Here is a 15,191-nt window from a genome sequence, read left to right as displayed (position 1 = left end):
TGCAAATTGGATAAGTAATACTTAAGGATCTCTTCAGTTGTTGATTTTTCAATAATATCACTGTCACTTGACTCTTAGAAGTGTTAATTGTAAGGTACTGTCACTGTCTAGAAGTGATTCATAAGTCTCTGATACTGAAGATCTTTGCATATTGGAAATGACATTGTTTTCTTAAGTAGAAATGTGATGTTTTTCCTATCTGTATTGTTCAACATGAAATTGCCTGCCTAACTGGAGAGGGAAGGAGGTTTGCACCTTTTTCTTCTTTTTTCAGCCAGTCCTCAGAAGTAAGGAGAAGGTCTGAAAAAGCTGACAAGACCTCAAACGTGAATGTGGTGTGACTTCAGCCTACTATCGGCAAATATTCCCACTTCAGACTTACAAAGATTGCAGCTAGCTCTCATGTCTTCATTGCCTTCATTGCTTGGCATTTTCTGTCAGTGGTGAATCTTAGTTATATTTTTTGAAAGGTATATTACTGAGTTAGGAAATGCTTAGGAAATGCATGTACTAAGTGTGTGCTGTGAATGCAAACATGTGACTTTGGATTCCCTATCTGCACCTGACTACTTGTATTTAAAACATGCTTCATTTTTAACCCCTTATTTCTTCCAAGTGCACCTTCAGCCAGTGTTTCCTCGTTGTGCATATTTTTTTCAAAGGACTGTTGGTTTTTCTTGAAGTTACCACTCTCCTGTTTTCAATATGCAGTGAATTATTACTTGAAATTGTTTGTAATATTTGCTTGCTTTAATTGGTTTCTGCCTAGGTAAGGTATTAACAAATGTGTAGCCCTCTTATTCCTTTCTGATTGCACTATCCTTTCTCATGGCACCAGTTAAAAATGACGACATTTAAATTGGTGTACCGCCAGAATAAGAGGAGAAAAATGGAATTTAAGATAGAAATGAAAAATTTGTGTTCAATAAGAAATCCAAAATCTGGGATTGCCTTGGTGATTGGGGCTCTTACTGAAGGGAGTTTTTCACTGGGCTGCTTGCTGCTGATGGTGGAAAAAATGATGGAATCATTTGAATTGGAAGGGGCCTTTAAAAGTCATCCAGTCAGACTCCCTTGCACAGAACAAGAGCACCTACAGCTCAGTCAGGTTGCTCAGAGCCACGTCCAGACTGACCTTGAATGTCTTCAGGGATGTGGCATCTACCACCTCTCTGAAAACCATTGAGAATCATTGCTATTATTTATGATCTCTAAGAAGAGTGAGAAGGTAAGGCAAAGCCCCCATCTTCTCTTCCTTCTTGTTGAGTCATAGAATCATATAATCACCAAGGTTGGAAAAGACCCACAGGATCACCTAGTCCAACCATACACTTATTACCAATAGCTCTCACTAAACCACGTCCCTCCACACAGCGTTCCTTGAGCACCTCCAGGGTTGGTGACTTCACCACCTCCCTGGGCAGCCCATTCCAGTGCCTGACCACTCTTTCAGGGCACTGAGAAGTAGTATTTTCTTCTTTTGGAAAGAGTACTTTCAGAGAAATGGCATTCCCTAATGTCCAGCGTGAATCTCCCCTGGTGCAGCTTGAAGCCATTCCCTCTGGTCCTATCACCAGTTACATGTGAGAAGAGGCCGACCCCCAGCTCACTGCAACCTCCCTTCAGGAAGTTACAGAGAGCAGTGAGGTATCCCCTGAGCCTCCTCTTCTCCAGGCTGAACAATCCCAGCTCCTTCAGCCGCTCCTCATAAGCCCTGTGCTCCAGACCCCTCACTGGTTTCTTTGCCCTTCTCTGGACACGCTCCAGGGCCTCAAAGTCTTTCTTGCAGTGAGGGACCCAAAACTGGACACAGTACTCAAGGTGCGGCCTCACCAGAGCTGAATACAGGGGGACAATCACTGCCCTGTTCCTGCTGGCAACACTGTTTCTGATGCAAGCCAGGATGCCATTGGCCTTCTTGGCCGCCTGGGCACATTGCTGGCTCATGTTCAGCCGAGCATCAATCAATACCCTCAGGTCTTCCAGCCACTCTGCCCCAAGCATTGCCTGGGGTTGTTGTGGCCAAAGTGGAGGACCTGGCATTTGGCCTTGTTGAACCTCATTCCACTGGCTTCAGCCCAGCTATCCAGCCTGTCCAGATCTCACTACCCCTAGGCAGATCGGCGCTTCCAGCCAACTTGGTGTCATCTACAAGCTTACTGAGGGTGCACTCAGTGCCCTTTTCATCAGGTCATCAATAAAGATATTTGTAGAGGACAGGCCCCACTCCTTACTGGTATACAAATGGCATGCAAGATTTTTCACAACTGCCTGGAGAAAGTAGAGGATTTCTGTAAATGTGCACAATACTTAAAAATTCTGACACTGGGGGGAGGCAAGGGTGCTTTCAAGCACAGTGGGTAGGCTGGAGAAAGCTGCCAGCTCACTTAATGCTCTTATAAAGAGAAACTGAGTGTGCAGAATATGTATCACAGAATGGCCTGGGTTGGAAGGGATCTTAAGGATCATGAATCTCCAGCCCCCTGCCACATACAGGGCCACCAACCTCCCCATTTAATACTAGACCAGGCTGCCCAGGGCCGTATCCAATGTGGCCTTGAACACCTCCAGGGACACAACCTCTCTGGGCAGCCTGTTCCAGCACCTCACCACTCTCATATGTGCATACTGGATTTTCTTTGACAGCCCTAAATTAACTGGGCTTGAGCATATTCTTAGTGCAGATGCATACAGCAAAGAAAAAAAAACACACTGGTGCATACAGCAAAGGCAGGAGGCTGTGAGCCGTAGGCTCCCTCTGGTGACTGCCGAGCACTCCTGTCTTCTGCATGGTTTTGAGAGTCTATATTCATAATGTAGAACTAAATTATTACTATTTTTAAAATTTGTATAGGAATACAATACTTGTGCCTTCTCAAAGTGCTAGAGGTCTTCTGCAATCGGATTTCAGAGAACAAGAAGAGTTGAAATAATGTGAAATGGAGTTATTTTTTAGTTATTGTGGGTATAAAGAAGTGTTTCCCGTGGAACAGCGTTGATACCTGTGGGTGGGTGCTGCTGCTGACCTCAAAGAGGATGTGGGCAGGTGCCATGTTCGCATCTCCAGAGGTGGTGAGGCTGAGCTGTCTTGTGAAGGATGGAAGTAGTTAAATCAGGTTTAATTAATTAATTACAGGTGCTTTATTAACTGAAAAACGTTTCTCTGAAGTTAAATACCGCCGTCTTTATGCCCGGGTCTTTGTGCTCTTGTTTCAAGAGCAGCTGTACAAGTCAGCAGGGCAGCTTACGTGCAGTGCTGGGATGGCCAGGGACAATGTTCACATGGGCAGTTCAGAAGCCCAGCTGAGGTACAGCAACATACTGTATCGCCTTGACCAGGCTTTATGCAAGACCTTCGTCTTCACATGTGTGCATGCTCCTTTCTTGAAGGCTGCAGCTCACACTGCCTTGTGGTGTTGCTTCCCCATGTGAGCATTTTTTGCTGTGCACTTGTCAGATAAATCCAAAATAGCAGGCGCTGGGGAATATGAATGGCAAAAGGGAATCATAGGATCATAGAATGGGTTGAAAAGGACCACAATGATATCTAATTTCAACCCCCTGCTATGTGCACGGTCACCAACCACCAGACCAGGCTGCCCAGAGCCACATCCAGCCTGGCCTTGAATGCCTCCAGGGATGGGGCATCCACAACCTCCTTGGGCAACCTGTTCCACTGCATCACCACCCTCTGAGTGAAAAACTTCCTCCTAATATCTAACCTAAACCTCCCCGTCTCAGCTTAAGACCATTCCCCCTTGTCCTATCACTGTCCACCCTTGTAAACAGCTGTTCCCCCTCCTGTTTATATGCTCCCAGAAAGTACTGGAAGGCCACGATGAGGTCTCCCCGGAGCCTTCTCTTGTCCCAGCTAAACAAGCCCAGCTCCCTCAGCCTTTCCTCACAGGAGAGATGCTCCAGCCCTCTGATCATCTTAGGGGCCTCCTCTGGACCCGTTCCAAGAGCTTTGTGTCTTTCTTGTGCTGAGGCCCTAGGCCTGGATGCAGTACTGCAGACGGGGCCTCACAAGAGCTGAGTAGAGAGGGACAATCACTCCACCTCTGTGCTGGTCACTCCTCTTTTAATGCAGCCCGAGGAAGAACAGCCTGGGTTTGTGAATGGCTGGTGTTCTCTGTGGGTTGCTCTGCCTTTGGGCTGTTGCAGCCCTCTATGCAATAAGCTGTCTGTGTGAGCTGTGCTCCCCACACCATGGCCCACCTTGTGATAATTCAGGTGGCTGTTCGGTTTCATGCTCTATTTGGAGGTGACTCAGTTTGGGAAACAACATGGAGCTGGCTTCCATGTGGTGAGAGGCAGGAGGCACTGAGCAGCCAAGTGCCCAATATGTCATGGGGAGCCGTGGTGCCACCATCCCAAACATGTACCCCTCTCTGCAATCTGGGCCTCATGGCATCTTTAGAGTGTCAACTTTAACGTTAAACACTAGAGGGTGGTATGTTACTGCTAATACGCTATTTTATAACAGCCATAGGCAAGAATTATTTATCCTCTGAATTTACGGTATGAGCATATCTTTTAAAACAAATGTAGACCTAGAGCAAAAATAGTATTTTGTGACTGTGAACTTGTTCGGCAACCTTAGTGGTGCACAGTGCTATTTTGGTTTGGGGGCAAAATAAGGGGTGGCTTTCTTTCAGAAGCATCATTAGGAAGATAATAATTAGAATTACTCACTCTCTGCCTGATGTCTTGATAGCCACACTTACATGCACACAATGTGAATACAGTGGAACAGAAGAAGCAGTTTTACCAAGGTTTTGATACTTAACAAGGCAGATACTTTAAAGTTTGTGCTATTGATCGTGCATCTACAGTTTGGTTGTAGTGTAACTGGTTTTTAGTATGAATAAAGTTGTTTCTTTCTCTTTCAGGCACCACCTTCCATGGTCAATAATGAACAACGCCAACATGCCGAGCACATATTCTTATCATTTAGAAAATCAAAATCACCATTTGCTGTTTGCAAACACATCTTGGGTAAGTTTTAATAAATTGAGCAGTTTTTGTAACTAGAAGTATATTCTGCAGCTGGGAATACAGACATCAGGTTTGATTTTGATGAAGGATATTTCTTGTTTGCATGGGTTCTTTTTTATTTTTGTTTTCCCAAATTTCACACTTCATCTACTTGTTTCAGTACAGTAGTCATAGCATTTCAGGGCAAGCACGTGAACAGAGACCTGTTTCAGGTTCAGCTTGTCAATGTCTGTACCCAAATATGGCAGAAGAATAGGAGGCAGCAGTTAGAAGTTGCAAGGAGGCAAGGCTGCTTCTTTTGATATTAGGTTTGGTGCAAAGTCTGCTTGAAACTACAGCTTAAATGCCTGCAGAGCTGCCAGGACTGCTTTAAATAGAGTCTTGTGATGGGGAGGATGAAGCCCCTTGCTGCCATTGGTTTTGTTTCTGGTGCCCTTGTGGTTGGTGAGGTGCAGCTTCATTCAGCGAAGTTCCTGAACTGATAAGTTTAACAGATTAAACTTGTCTCTATTATATCTTGTATTGTAATGCTAGCTAATGCGTGGAATTTGCAGAACTGCCTGTACTGTGGTTGCTTGATGCTTCCCACTGTATCAACCAGTGACACAGTTTGTGTCCTTCTGCCAGATTTTGTACTGGTGCTGTACATAACAATAAACTATTTTGGATTGCACATGTCAGTTGCTGTTAACAGCACAACTATTTTAAAAAAAATGGTTAAAGAAAAGTTTCTGTCTGCCTGATAGAGGCAATAGAGTACTGGTAAAAAAATTTTGTGGGATTATATGCACAGAGACTGGAAAGAAGTATGTAGGTGTCGCTCTTTTAATAAAAAAAAAATCATAGGTTTCTATGGAAATGGTGCAAATTTGGTTATGTTTCAAGTATTTAAAAATAAATCTATTCTTACAGGCCCTATAGAGAATTATTATTTAGTTTGGCAGCTAAATAGTTCAAAAAATCCGGGTGCAGTGAGCATGTATTCCTGCTTAGCACTGCAGCACTGGTCAGATTTATGGTGCTGGGGGAAGTGGAGGGAAGTTTCAGGGAAAGCTGGATCTGAGACCTGGTGATGCAAGCTGATATGTGTGGAAATGCACACACAAAAAAATTAAAAAACAAAACACGTGCCTAAAAATCAGAAAGCAACTTCCCATTTCAAAGAATTTGCTGTTATAAACAGAGAAATGTTGAAGTCTGAAAGGATTATTTTTCTTCTTCATTCTGTGATGTTCTTAACAGTTGCTTTCAATTTTACTGCATTAGAGAAGTATGATTCATGAATATTGTAGTGTTACTAATGCAGTCCATCTACTCTGCTGTCAAATTATTCTGTAATACATGGAGCAGGGTGTGGTTCCTTTCCTATGCCCTCCTCCAAACCAAACATTTTTCTACAAATACGTTTCTTAAGGTTTTTGTGCATTACAGTAGTACTTTGTCTGGTCCTGAAGGCTGTAACCACACTTGTGCCTTGAGTCAGAAGAGTTTGGGTTTTTTTCTTCCTGACATTGATTTTAAATAATTTTACATAGGCAGCGGAACATGTGTAAATAACTTTGTTTGAAGAACATTTCAGTGGCTATTAAGAGATGTACTTGTAACTAATCAGAAGTAATGGAAATTTATGGAATACATGTACCAATATTATGTGTGCTAAGGGATATATTGCTGCATCTTGTCCTCAGAGAAGTACCATGTAGCATTAATAATGAAAAATGTCTGCAGTGATAGTTATTTTTCTTAGTTGTTCTTCTGAAATATAAATGATTGAAGGGAATGTGCTCTTGTTATGAACACCTTTTGGATGCCCAGAAACATTACATCTTTAAACTGATCATGTGCTATCACCATTGAGAAAGCAGTGGTTTTAGGTGGGGCAGGTTTTTCCTTTCAGTTTTCTCCAGTGGGCAGCTGAGTTACTGAGACCCAGAACTGAAGAACTTTCCCCCAGATTTTTTGCTTTTTGAGTAAGTGTTCATACAGTACAGACAGAAAGAATTGCTGATTGAAGGGGTCTGAGCAGGTAAGGATGAGTAGGAACCAGAGGTGCTGGCTTTAAAAAAGAAACAGGAAGGAGTGGTCAAGGCAGGAATTGGAATGCAGGTGGAGAGTGATAAAGATGTTGATGGCATTCATGGAAAGAAGAGTGTATGAGCCCTGCAGGGAAAGCGACAGAGATGGATAGCGTAAGGGAAAGGAGAACAGCCACCGCCATACAGTTTATTTAGAAACCTGTAGTTGAACCCAGGAAGCAGGAGGCTCTACGTTCTTCTGGTGTAAGCTTATAGCTGTTAAATGTATTGGCAAAGCACGTCCTGTCTTTCTTTAGTAACTTCATGTAGAGAATAACAGTGCACTGACTGGTTATAAGTTTACACGGTGCTGGAGGTCTGTGCTGTTAATGATTGCAGTTGTGCATCTGTGGTACTTGACGCAAAGGAGAAATTCCATCTTCTTCTGTTGTTTTTTTTTCTTTTACAAGAGTTTTCTTCTTGTGTGTGCTTTGGGCAGTTTGAGAAACCAAAGATGCAAAAGTTAACAACAACAAAAAAAGCCAAAATTAAAATTCCTGTGCAGGTTTATATTTATTTATTGTTAGACATGCACATTAATCTTTCAATTAAGTGGTTTTGTTGTTTTCCAAATTAAGCTTAGTAGATTTTAAAGGAGGTTTATTTTGATTTTAGCATGTTTAAATCATGGAGGGTTTGGGTTTGGAGCCTGACTAAATTACTTAGCATCCAATTTGCTGGAATGCTTTTATCTGGGATATAGAACTTGCATATAAAGGAATGTTTATTGTTTGCTTGTGTGTATATAATCAGTGTAAGAAAGTTTTTAAAGCCTGTCATCCCATGACTGAGGCTTTCTTCAGCAAATCCAGTTTTTTTCTAGTCCTGGCATGTTGCCCACCGTAGCTCCAACTCCATGTTTAGTTCTGGAATTTTAATTTGTTTTTTATTTTATGTTTTTGCCGCCCCGTAACTACGTTTTTTTCTGAATGCTCTTTGTATGTTTTCTGTAGACTCAGAATGTTTTGAACTGGCTACTGAGATCATAGGGTCATAGAATGGCTTGGGTTGGAAGGGACTTCAAGGATCATCAAGTTCCAACCCCCTTGCCACAGGCAGGTTGCCAACCACTAGGTCAAGTACTAGATCAGATTGCTTAGGGCCCCACAACCTGACCTTAAACACCTCCAGGGATGGGGCATCCTCAACCTTTCCAGGCAGCCTTTCCATGGTAAACTTTCTCAATATGTACTCTAAATTTCCCTTCCTTTTAAAACCATTTTCCCTTTTCCTATCACTATCTACTCATGTAAAAAGTTTATTTTTCTCATGTTTATAATCTTTCTGTAAATTTTGGAAGTCTGCAATGAAATGCCCCCACAGCCTTTTCTTCTCCAGGCTGAACAAGCCCAACTCCTTCAGCCTGTCTTCATAGGAGAGATGCTCTAGCGCTCTGATCATCTTCGTGGTCCTTCTCTGGACCCTTCCCAAAAGCTCCACATCTTTCCTCTGTTGGGGGACCCAGACCTGAACACAGTACTGCAGCTGGGGCCTCACTAAGGGAGGGGACCCTTTGCTGGCCACCCCTCTTCTGTTGGAACCCAGGATACAACTGGCCTTTGAGGCTGCAAGTGCACACTGCTGGCTCATGGCTAAGTTTTTCATCAACCAGGACCCCCAAGTCCTTCTCAGCAGAGCTACTCTAAAGGAGTTGTTCTCCCAGTCTGTATACATACCTGGGATTGCCTCAACCCAAGTGCAAAATCTTGCACTTTGCTTTGTTGAACCTCATTAGGTTCACATGGGCCCACCTTTTGAGTTTATCAAGGTCCCTCTACATGGTTATTTCTAAATTACCAATGGAGTGATGAGGTGTTGGCACAGGCTGCCCAGAGAGGTTGTGGATGCGCTGTTGCTGGAGGTATTCAAGGCCAGGTTTGATGGGGCCCGGGCAGCCTGGTCTAGTATTAGATTAGAAGGTTGGCACTGCATGTGACAGGGGGGTTGGAGCTTCATGATCCTTGAGGTCCCTTCTGACCCAAGCCATTCTATGATTCTATGAAATTAAAATTTTCAAAAGTGAAGGATCAAAAAAATTGTAGTTGCTTTCTATCATCATATAAATCACATTCAAATTCTGGGGTTTCTCTTTGTAGCCTCCTAAACAGTCATTTTTTTTGGTAACATCATCCTCTAGTTCCTTTAGCCCACCTATATGCAAAGCAGTCAGATATTCAGATAGTAAGGGTTAATGATTTCTACACTTCAGTAAGAAAGTTACATTTTGACTACCTGAAAATAATTGTGGAAGTTTGAATGTAGAAAATCTTAAAAACACCAGTCTGTGAAACTTCTGCTTCTGTAATAAAACACAACCGCTCCCTTAAAGCTTAAGTGAGCTTGCTTCTTGTTGCCATTCATAAGATACATGTAATTTATGCACTGTTGGTTTCAAAGGCAAGTTCTTTGATAATAGAGGAGTCTTCATTTTGGCATGCCTGTCAATTTAATCATATCTTAATATCCTGTGACTAAATCTGTCACATGTATTTGTTCTCCAGTTATATTAGCACTCCCATTCTTGATGATTAGCTCAGTCTCCTGGTGTAGCCTGCTTTTGTTCCCCTGAGTCTCTGATAGCACCGGGCAATTTGATAACTGAGTTATTTATTTTTGCCTCTTTTGAGGTGTAAATCTTCATTTTCATCGTAACAAAATTTCATTTAATAATTATGTAATATTAAGAGTCCATTGTTTTTGTTAGAAATAGATGCAAGGTAAATAGATACTCCTGACACTCAATTACTTTTGTTTTTCCCCACAGAAACTAGTAAAGTGGACTATGTTCTTTTTCAAGCTGCTACAGCGATAATGGAAGCAGTTGTAAGGGAATGGATTCTATTGGAAAAAACTAGCATCGAATCACTGCGCACATTCCTTCTAACCTATGTCTTACAAAGGCCGAAGTAAGTACAGAAAAGTGCTGCCAAATGTATAGGATTCAGCCTGCAGACTTGGTTTTCATTTTGTTTGTAAGGGTATTGGCAGAAGACCATTACAGTAGTAACTTTCAGTTTCTTATTGCTCAGTTGAATTCCATAGAGTTGTTAGTTTGCCTTTATGCATTCACACAAAAGGTTTGAAAAAGTGCATCTAAAATATAATTGATCATTGATTTCCAAAGTTATTTGCAAATATTGTTAACAATGTTGTTTACAGCCTTCAAAAGTATGTTCGGGAGCAGATTCTGCTGGCAGTAGCGGTCATAGTGAAACGGGGATCATTAGACAAATCAATCGACTGCAAAAGCATCTTTCATGAAGTCAGCCAGCTGATCAGCAGTGGTAATCCCACTGTGGTAAGTGTTTCTATCCTTTCCTTCAAAATTTAAGCAATCTGTAACAGCAGCGTATGTTGTCCTTTAGCGACGATAAAAATATACTTTTCTTATCTAAAAGTGAAATTTAGTGATTAACTGTCTGAGCAATCATTTACTAAGTCTGAAATTTCTGAATAAAAATGTCTTGGAACTAGTGGTAGTATGTGTAATTCTTTGCTAGGCAGTTATATTGCATATTGGAGGGAACAGCTTTCTCTGACTATATGCTTTACTTTGTTTTTTTGTTTGTTTGTTTGTTTGATTTGTTGTTGTTCCTGTGAGTTTCTTTCACAAAACAGCATGATCTAAAATGGATTTTGCATTTGCTGGCAGGCTCGCTGCGCTCCCTGTCCTTCTTCCATCTGTGCAGCACTGCACCCTCCTGTGCTCAGCTGTCGCAATGGGCTGTGAGTGAGAGGCATGGGCCTCTGTGCTCCCTGGGTAGGTGGAGAGAAAGGGGTGCGAGGAGGGAAAACAGGGAGTGGAAATAGAAAACTTACTCTAGATTTAATATCATACTGCTGGGGTAAGTGTTACCTTCCAGAGGGAGCTCAAAGTGGAAACAAGGTGTCCAATATCTATCTCTGCATTTAGTGAAATGCCATTTGCTATGCCAGGAGATAAGTTTAGAATAGGTCATAATAGAGGCATGAAGCTAGAGATTAAAGAGAGGTGATTTTCTTCCTACCAAATGCAAATCAAAGATTACGTAGATCCGTGCTGAAATTTTTAACTGAAGTTTTTCTCAGATGAGCCAAACCTTGAGGGACTGACTGGTGTGTTTGGAACAGCAGTTGTGCTGGATGTGAGCAACAAATGTTTAACACAAAAAATTTGATCAAAGTGTGCAAGAAGTAAAGCAGCTCATGTCATGGTCCTAAAAATAGCATGTCACCTCTGTGCACAAGTGGGATCTCCCCAGGACGTGGAAATTTTGGTTATTTTCCTAAACCTTTTTTTGCAGCTACCTTAGCAAGAACATTTCAGCTTTTTGGGTTTGTGCAATTTGGATAGAAATGGGTATTTGTTTAGAAGAACAGTGCTTAGTTCGTGCTTTTTTCCAGGGAATGTAATTTTATTTCTAAAATGGAGTTACAACTGAGGTTTTCAGAAACTTTTTGCTTGCCAGTGTGTGTGCTTACGTAGATTTTACTATCCTTCCAAAATATACAAGTAGGGAGCAGATAGCACCCTGCATATTCACAGAGAAGCTAACTCTGAGTTAACTCTTGCCCAGCCCTACTTGTGCACTTGTGTTCTGTGCTTGCATTGATTTGCAGGCAGGCTGCACTGAGCACAGCATGCAGCTCACCACGGCTACCAGCTGTAAATACATTGCCTGATGCATTGCAGTGGTTGTGCTTGGGGAAAGGGGCAGCTCTTCGCTCTCCTCCAAGTGCCACTAGCTGCTTGAGACCACACTTCCCTTTATCCACCCCCTTCACAAACAACATTTGCTCCATAGTTATTGTGAAGTATTTGTGCTCAAGTTTTAGGAAGAGTATTAAAATTATCTTGGTTAGAAAGTGTCATCTCTTCCCATATGCTAATACAACTGTAGGCCTGTTACACCTTTGTGACTCCCAGTTCTGTGTCCATCCTCCTCACCCCTTTCTGTGTCCTTCCCAGACTTCTGCTCTTTCTTCTCTGATCTTTTGCCTGCTTTGTGTCTTCTCCACCCCCTGCCTGAGGCTCACAAATAATGTGAGCTCAGCAGTAAGTCACATAGTGGTTAAAAATGCTTAAAGCTTTCAAATATGGCTCTTAGCCATTGATAGTGGCTTTCTACAGGTGCTGAGATTGAGTCAGGCTTATGGGTAAGGGAGAAGAGTGGATGGGAAGCTATTGAAAAGGAGAATGTGTTTTTTCACCGCAGTAGAGAAAATACTTTTTGGCCTGTTAAGAAAAGGAATGTAGTCAACCTGGGTCTGTATGTGAAGATGTAGTTATTTAATTTACAGAGTAGTCTGAAATTTAGAGTATTTTTTAGAAATACAGAGTACTCTCTTTTGTGTTTCCTGCTTGTTTTCTCATCTGCTGGCTCTGAAGCTACCTGGCCCTTTATCTCATAACTGTGAAGTACTTCATCTTTTCCATTCCCTGCAATGCACTGCCCAGCTCCTGACAGACACCTGTGCCAGTTCTATTTGTGTTAGGTACTTCTGCTCCATGACATTTTCATGACTTGTCAGTAGCGTGTTGACAGGGTCAGGTCCTGAATGTGGGTGTGAAGAGGAAAACTGCATATTTTACTGCCTTCTGCATTCGTGTCCTTTTGTAGGGTTTGATATGCTTGATATCTTCTCTAGCATTGGTTAAAAATATTTTTTAGGAATGGATGCATTTTGAAGATGGAACTTGATGGTATGTTGAATAATGTGCCAAACTGACATGAGAAAGACTAATGAATGAACTGCTGAGAATGAAAAATGAAAGGGAGATAAGAGGAAGAAAATAAACTGGGGAAGGAAAAAGCTGGCTTTAGAACTGAGTAATGTTCTAATAGTGGAACACTGTGTACTTGGTAGGAAAATAACAGGGCATTAAGGAAAGGTAATGCTGCAAGCATGGGAAGAGCTTGTGGTTAGAGCTGGGGTTTGAACATGGAGTATTGGTTCCTGCTGTTGCTACTCCACAGTGTAGACCTTTATGGATCCTATGAAAGTGACCTCTCGTTTGAGAAGGGAACACAGAGAACAGAGGATCTGGCTACCTGCTAATTTATGAATAACTTCAGGTAGTAAACCTCTGGAAGGATAAAGATTAGCATGGCGTTTTCTGGTTTTGTTTTCCCTTCCTCTTGAGCTCCAATAAAAGCTACCTTGATCAGAAGAGACAGGCTGTAAGCTTGTTCCAAATCAAATTCCAGCATCTCTTTTCAAAGTCTTCATCTCTGGGGGACAGAGCTTCTGGCAGTAGATGCAAAATCATGGGCCAGTCTTAAAATATGAATTGCATGTTTCCTGTCACTGATTTTGAAGAACTGTGTGAGCCAAGTTCTTTTCAACTGTAAATACCTTCAATTTCTTGGACTCTCCTGTTTCTGTTAGAATATAGTGCTTTCGCGTAGCTGAAGGGCTGAGTTTGTCTTCGTTCTTGCCAAAAGAACAGGAATTGTTCTGGAATGTGTCCAGAGAAGGGCAACAAAACTGGTGAGGGGTCTGGAGCACAAGTCTTAAGAGAAGTGGCTGAGGGAGCTGGGATTTTTTAGTCTGGAAAAGAGGAGGCTCAGGGGAGACCTCATTGCACTGTACAACCTCCTGAAGGGAGGTTGTGATGAGGAAGGGTTTGGCCTCTTATCCCCAGCAACAAACTGAGGAAATGGCCACAAGTTGCACCAGAGGAGGTTTAGATTAGAAATAAGGAAGAACTTTTTCTCTCAGAGAATGGTCAGGCACTGAAATGGCTGCCCAGGGAGGTGGTGGAGTCGCCGTCCCTGGCAGTGTTCAAGGGGTGGCTGGATGAGGAGCTACAAGATATGGTTTAGTGCTTGTGGTAGCAATGGTGATAGGATTAGGGTTGGAATAGATGAACTTGTAGGTCCTTTCCAACCTTGTGATTCTGTGATTCTATGAATCCTGGCAGCTAGGTGGCTGATTCCCAGGAGGAAGAGGCGGTCTGCACACAAACACAGTCAGATGGACTTTGTCTGAATTCTTCCAGAGTATGGGTAGATGGACACAGAATGGGTCCAACTACTGCAGACCTGATAGAGAATAAGGAAAGCATTTGAAGCTGTGTTTTTGGGCTCACTGATATGTACAGTAGGATATATCCTAATTGTATAGCTCCATACCCGAAGCCTATTTTTTTCTTTACAATGTGCAAGGCTTGTCAAGACTTGTTTGAAGAACACCAGGGATCCTGTCAACTGCTTCTCTGTTAAAATCTACAAATTTGTTTGTCTGCTTCCTGATGTTCACACTCAAGCTAGAGAAGATATTCAGATGCTTCATGTTACCTAGAACTGCGTGGGAATGTGATGTGGATCTCATCTGAGCAGTGGAGGGAAATACAAATAAATAGAATTCTTGATATTCATCTTCAATGAAATTTAAGGCTTTCACTTTAAGGCTGAACTGTTACTTTGCCTAGAGAAAATAAGGCTCCGGGGAGATATTACTATGGCCCTGTAGTATTTGAAGGGGACCTATGGGAAAGATGGGGATGGATGCTTCAGGTAGTATGGCGATAGGACAAGGCATAAGTTGTAAAGGTAGGTAAGGTTGTAAGGGTAGACTTAAATATAAGGAAGAAACTCTTCACTGTGAGGGCAGTGAGGCACAGGCTGCCTAGAGAAGCTGTGGATGCCCCATCCCCGGAGGTATTCAAGACCAGGTTGGATGGGGGCTCTGTGCATCCTGATTTGGTGAGTGCCAGCTCTTGCCCACTGCAGGGGGTTGGATGTGTGTTAAGATCTCCTCTTAACCCAGACCATTCTGTGGTTCTGTGAAGTAAATGTTGGTAGTAATGGTTAAATAGATAACTAATTGTGTTTGCTTTGCATTTACGGGTCTTATTTCTGTTTCAAAGAGGAGTTTTACTCTTGGATCCTTGCCTGTTGCTGTCTTGCATGGTGGGATAAGAGTTTGAGTGCCTCTCTTGGCTTCTATATTTTGACAATTTTGACAAAACCTTGTGTACTATTCCCCTTCACATACACAGATCACCTCTGCCTTCAGCTAAATCTCTTGTTCCAATAAAGGTACTGTCTTTTCCTGTAAACCTTATTACCCTGGAAACATACTGAATATTAAAAACCAGATGGTAAGTGAGAATGTTTAAGCTGCTTCCTTTTT

At 42.3% G+C, this 15,191-nt stretch overlaps 1 protein-coding gene across 3 annotated transcripts in view; it reads left to right on the top strand.

The window, feature by feature from the left end:
• XPO4 (exportin 4) overlaps window positions 1–15,191 on the top strand; it is a 78,310-nt gene that overhangs the window by 15,770 nt on the left and 47,349 nt on the right. For all 3 annotated transcript variants that reach the window (XM_042867138.1, XM_042867139.1, XM_042867140.1), the window contains exons 2-4: window positions 4,893–4,998; window positions 9,838–9,979; window positions 10,233–10,371. In XM_042867138.1, the coding sequence (XP_042723072.1) occupies window positions 4,893–4,998; window positions 9,838–9,979; window positions 10,233–10,371 (387 nt within the window). The remainder of the gene's footprint in view (window positions 1–4,892; window positions 4,999–9,837; window positions 9,980–10,232; window positions 10,372–15,191) is intronic.

Source organism: Lagopus leucura, unplaced genomic scaffold (genome assembly GCF_019238085.1).
Source record: "Lagopus leucura isolate 7727_CA_CO unplaced genomic scaffold, USGS_WTPT01 Super-Scaffold_100001, whole genome shotgun sequence".
Classification (NCBI taxonomy): Eukaryota; Metazoa; Chordata; class Aves; order Galliformes; family Phasianidae; genus Lagopus; species Lagopus leucura.
The sequence above is the reverse complement of the archived record's forward strand: the minus strand, read 5'-3'. Positions and strand labels throughout refer to the sequence as shown.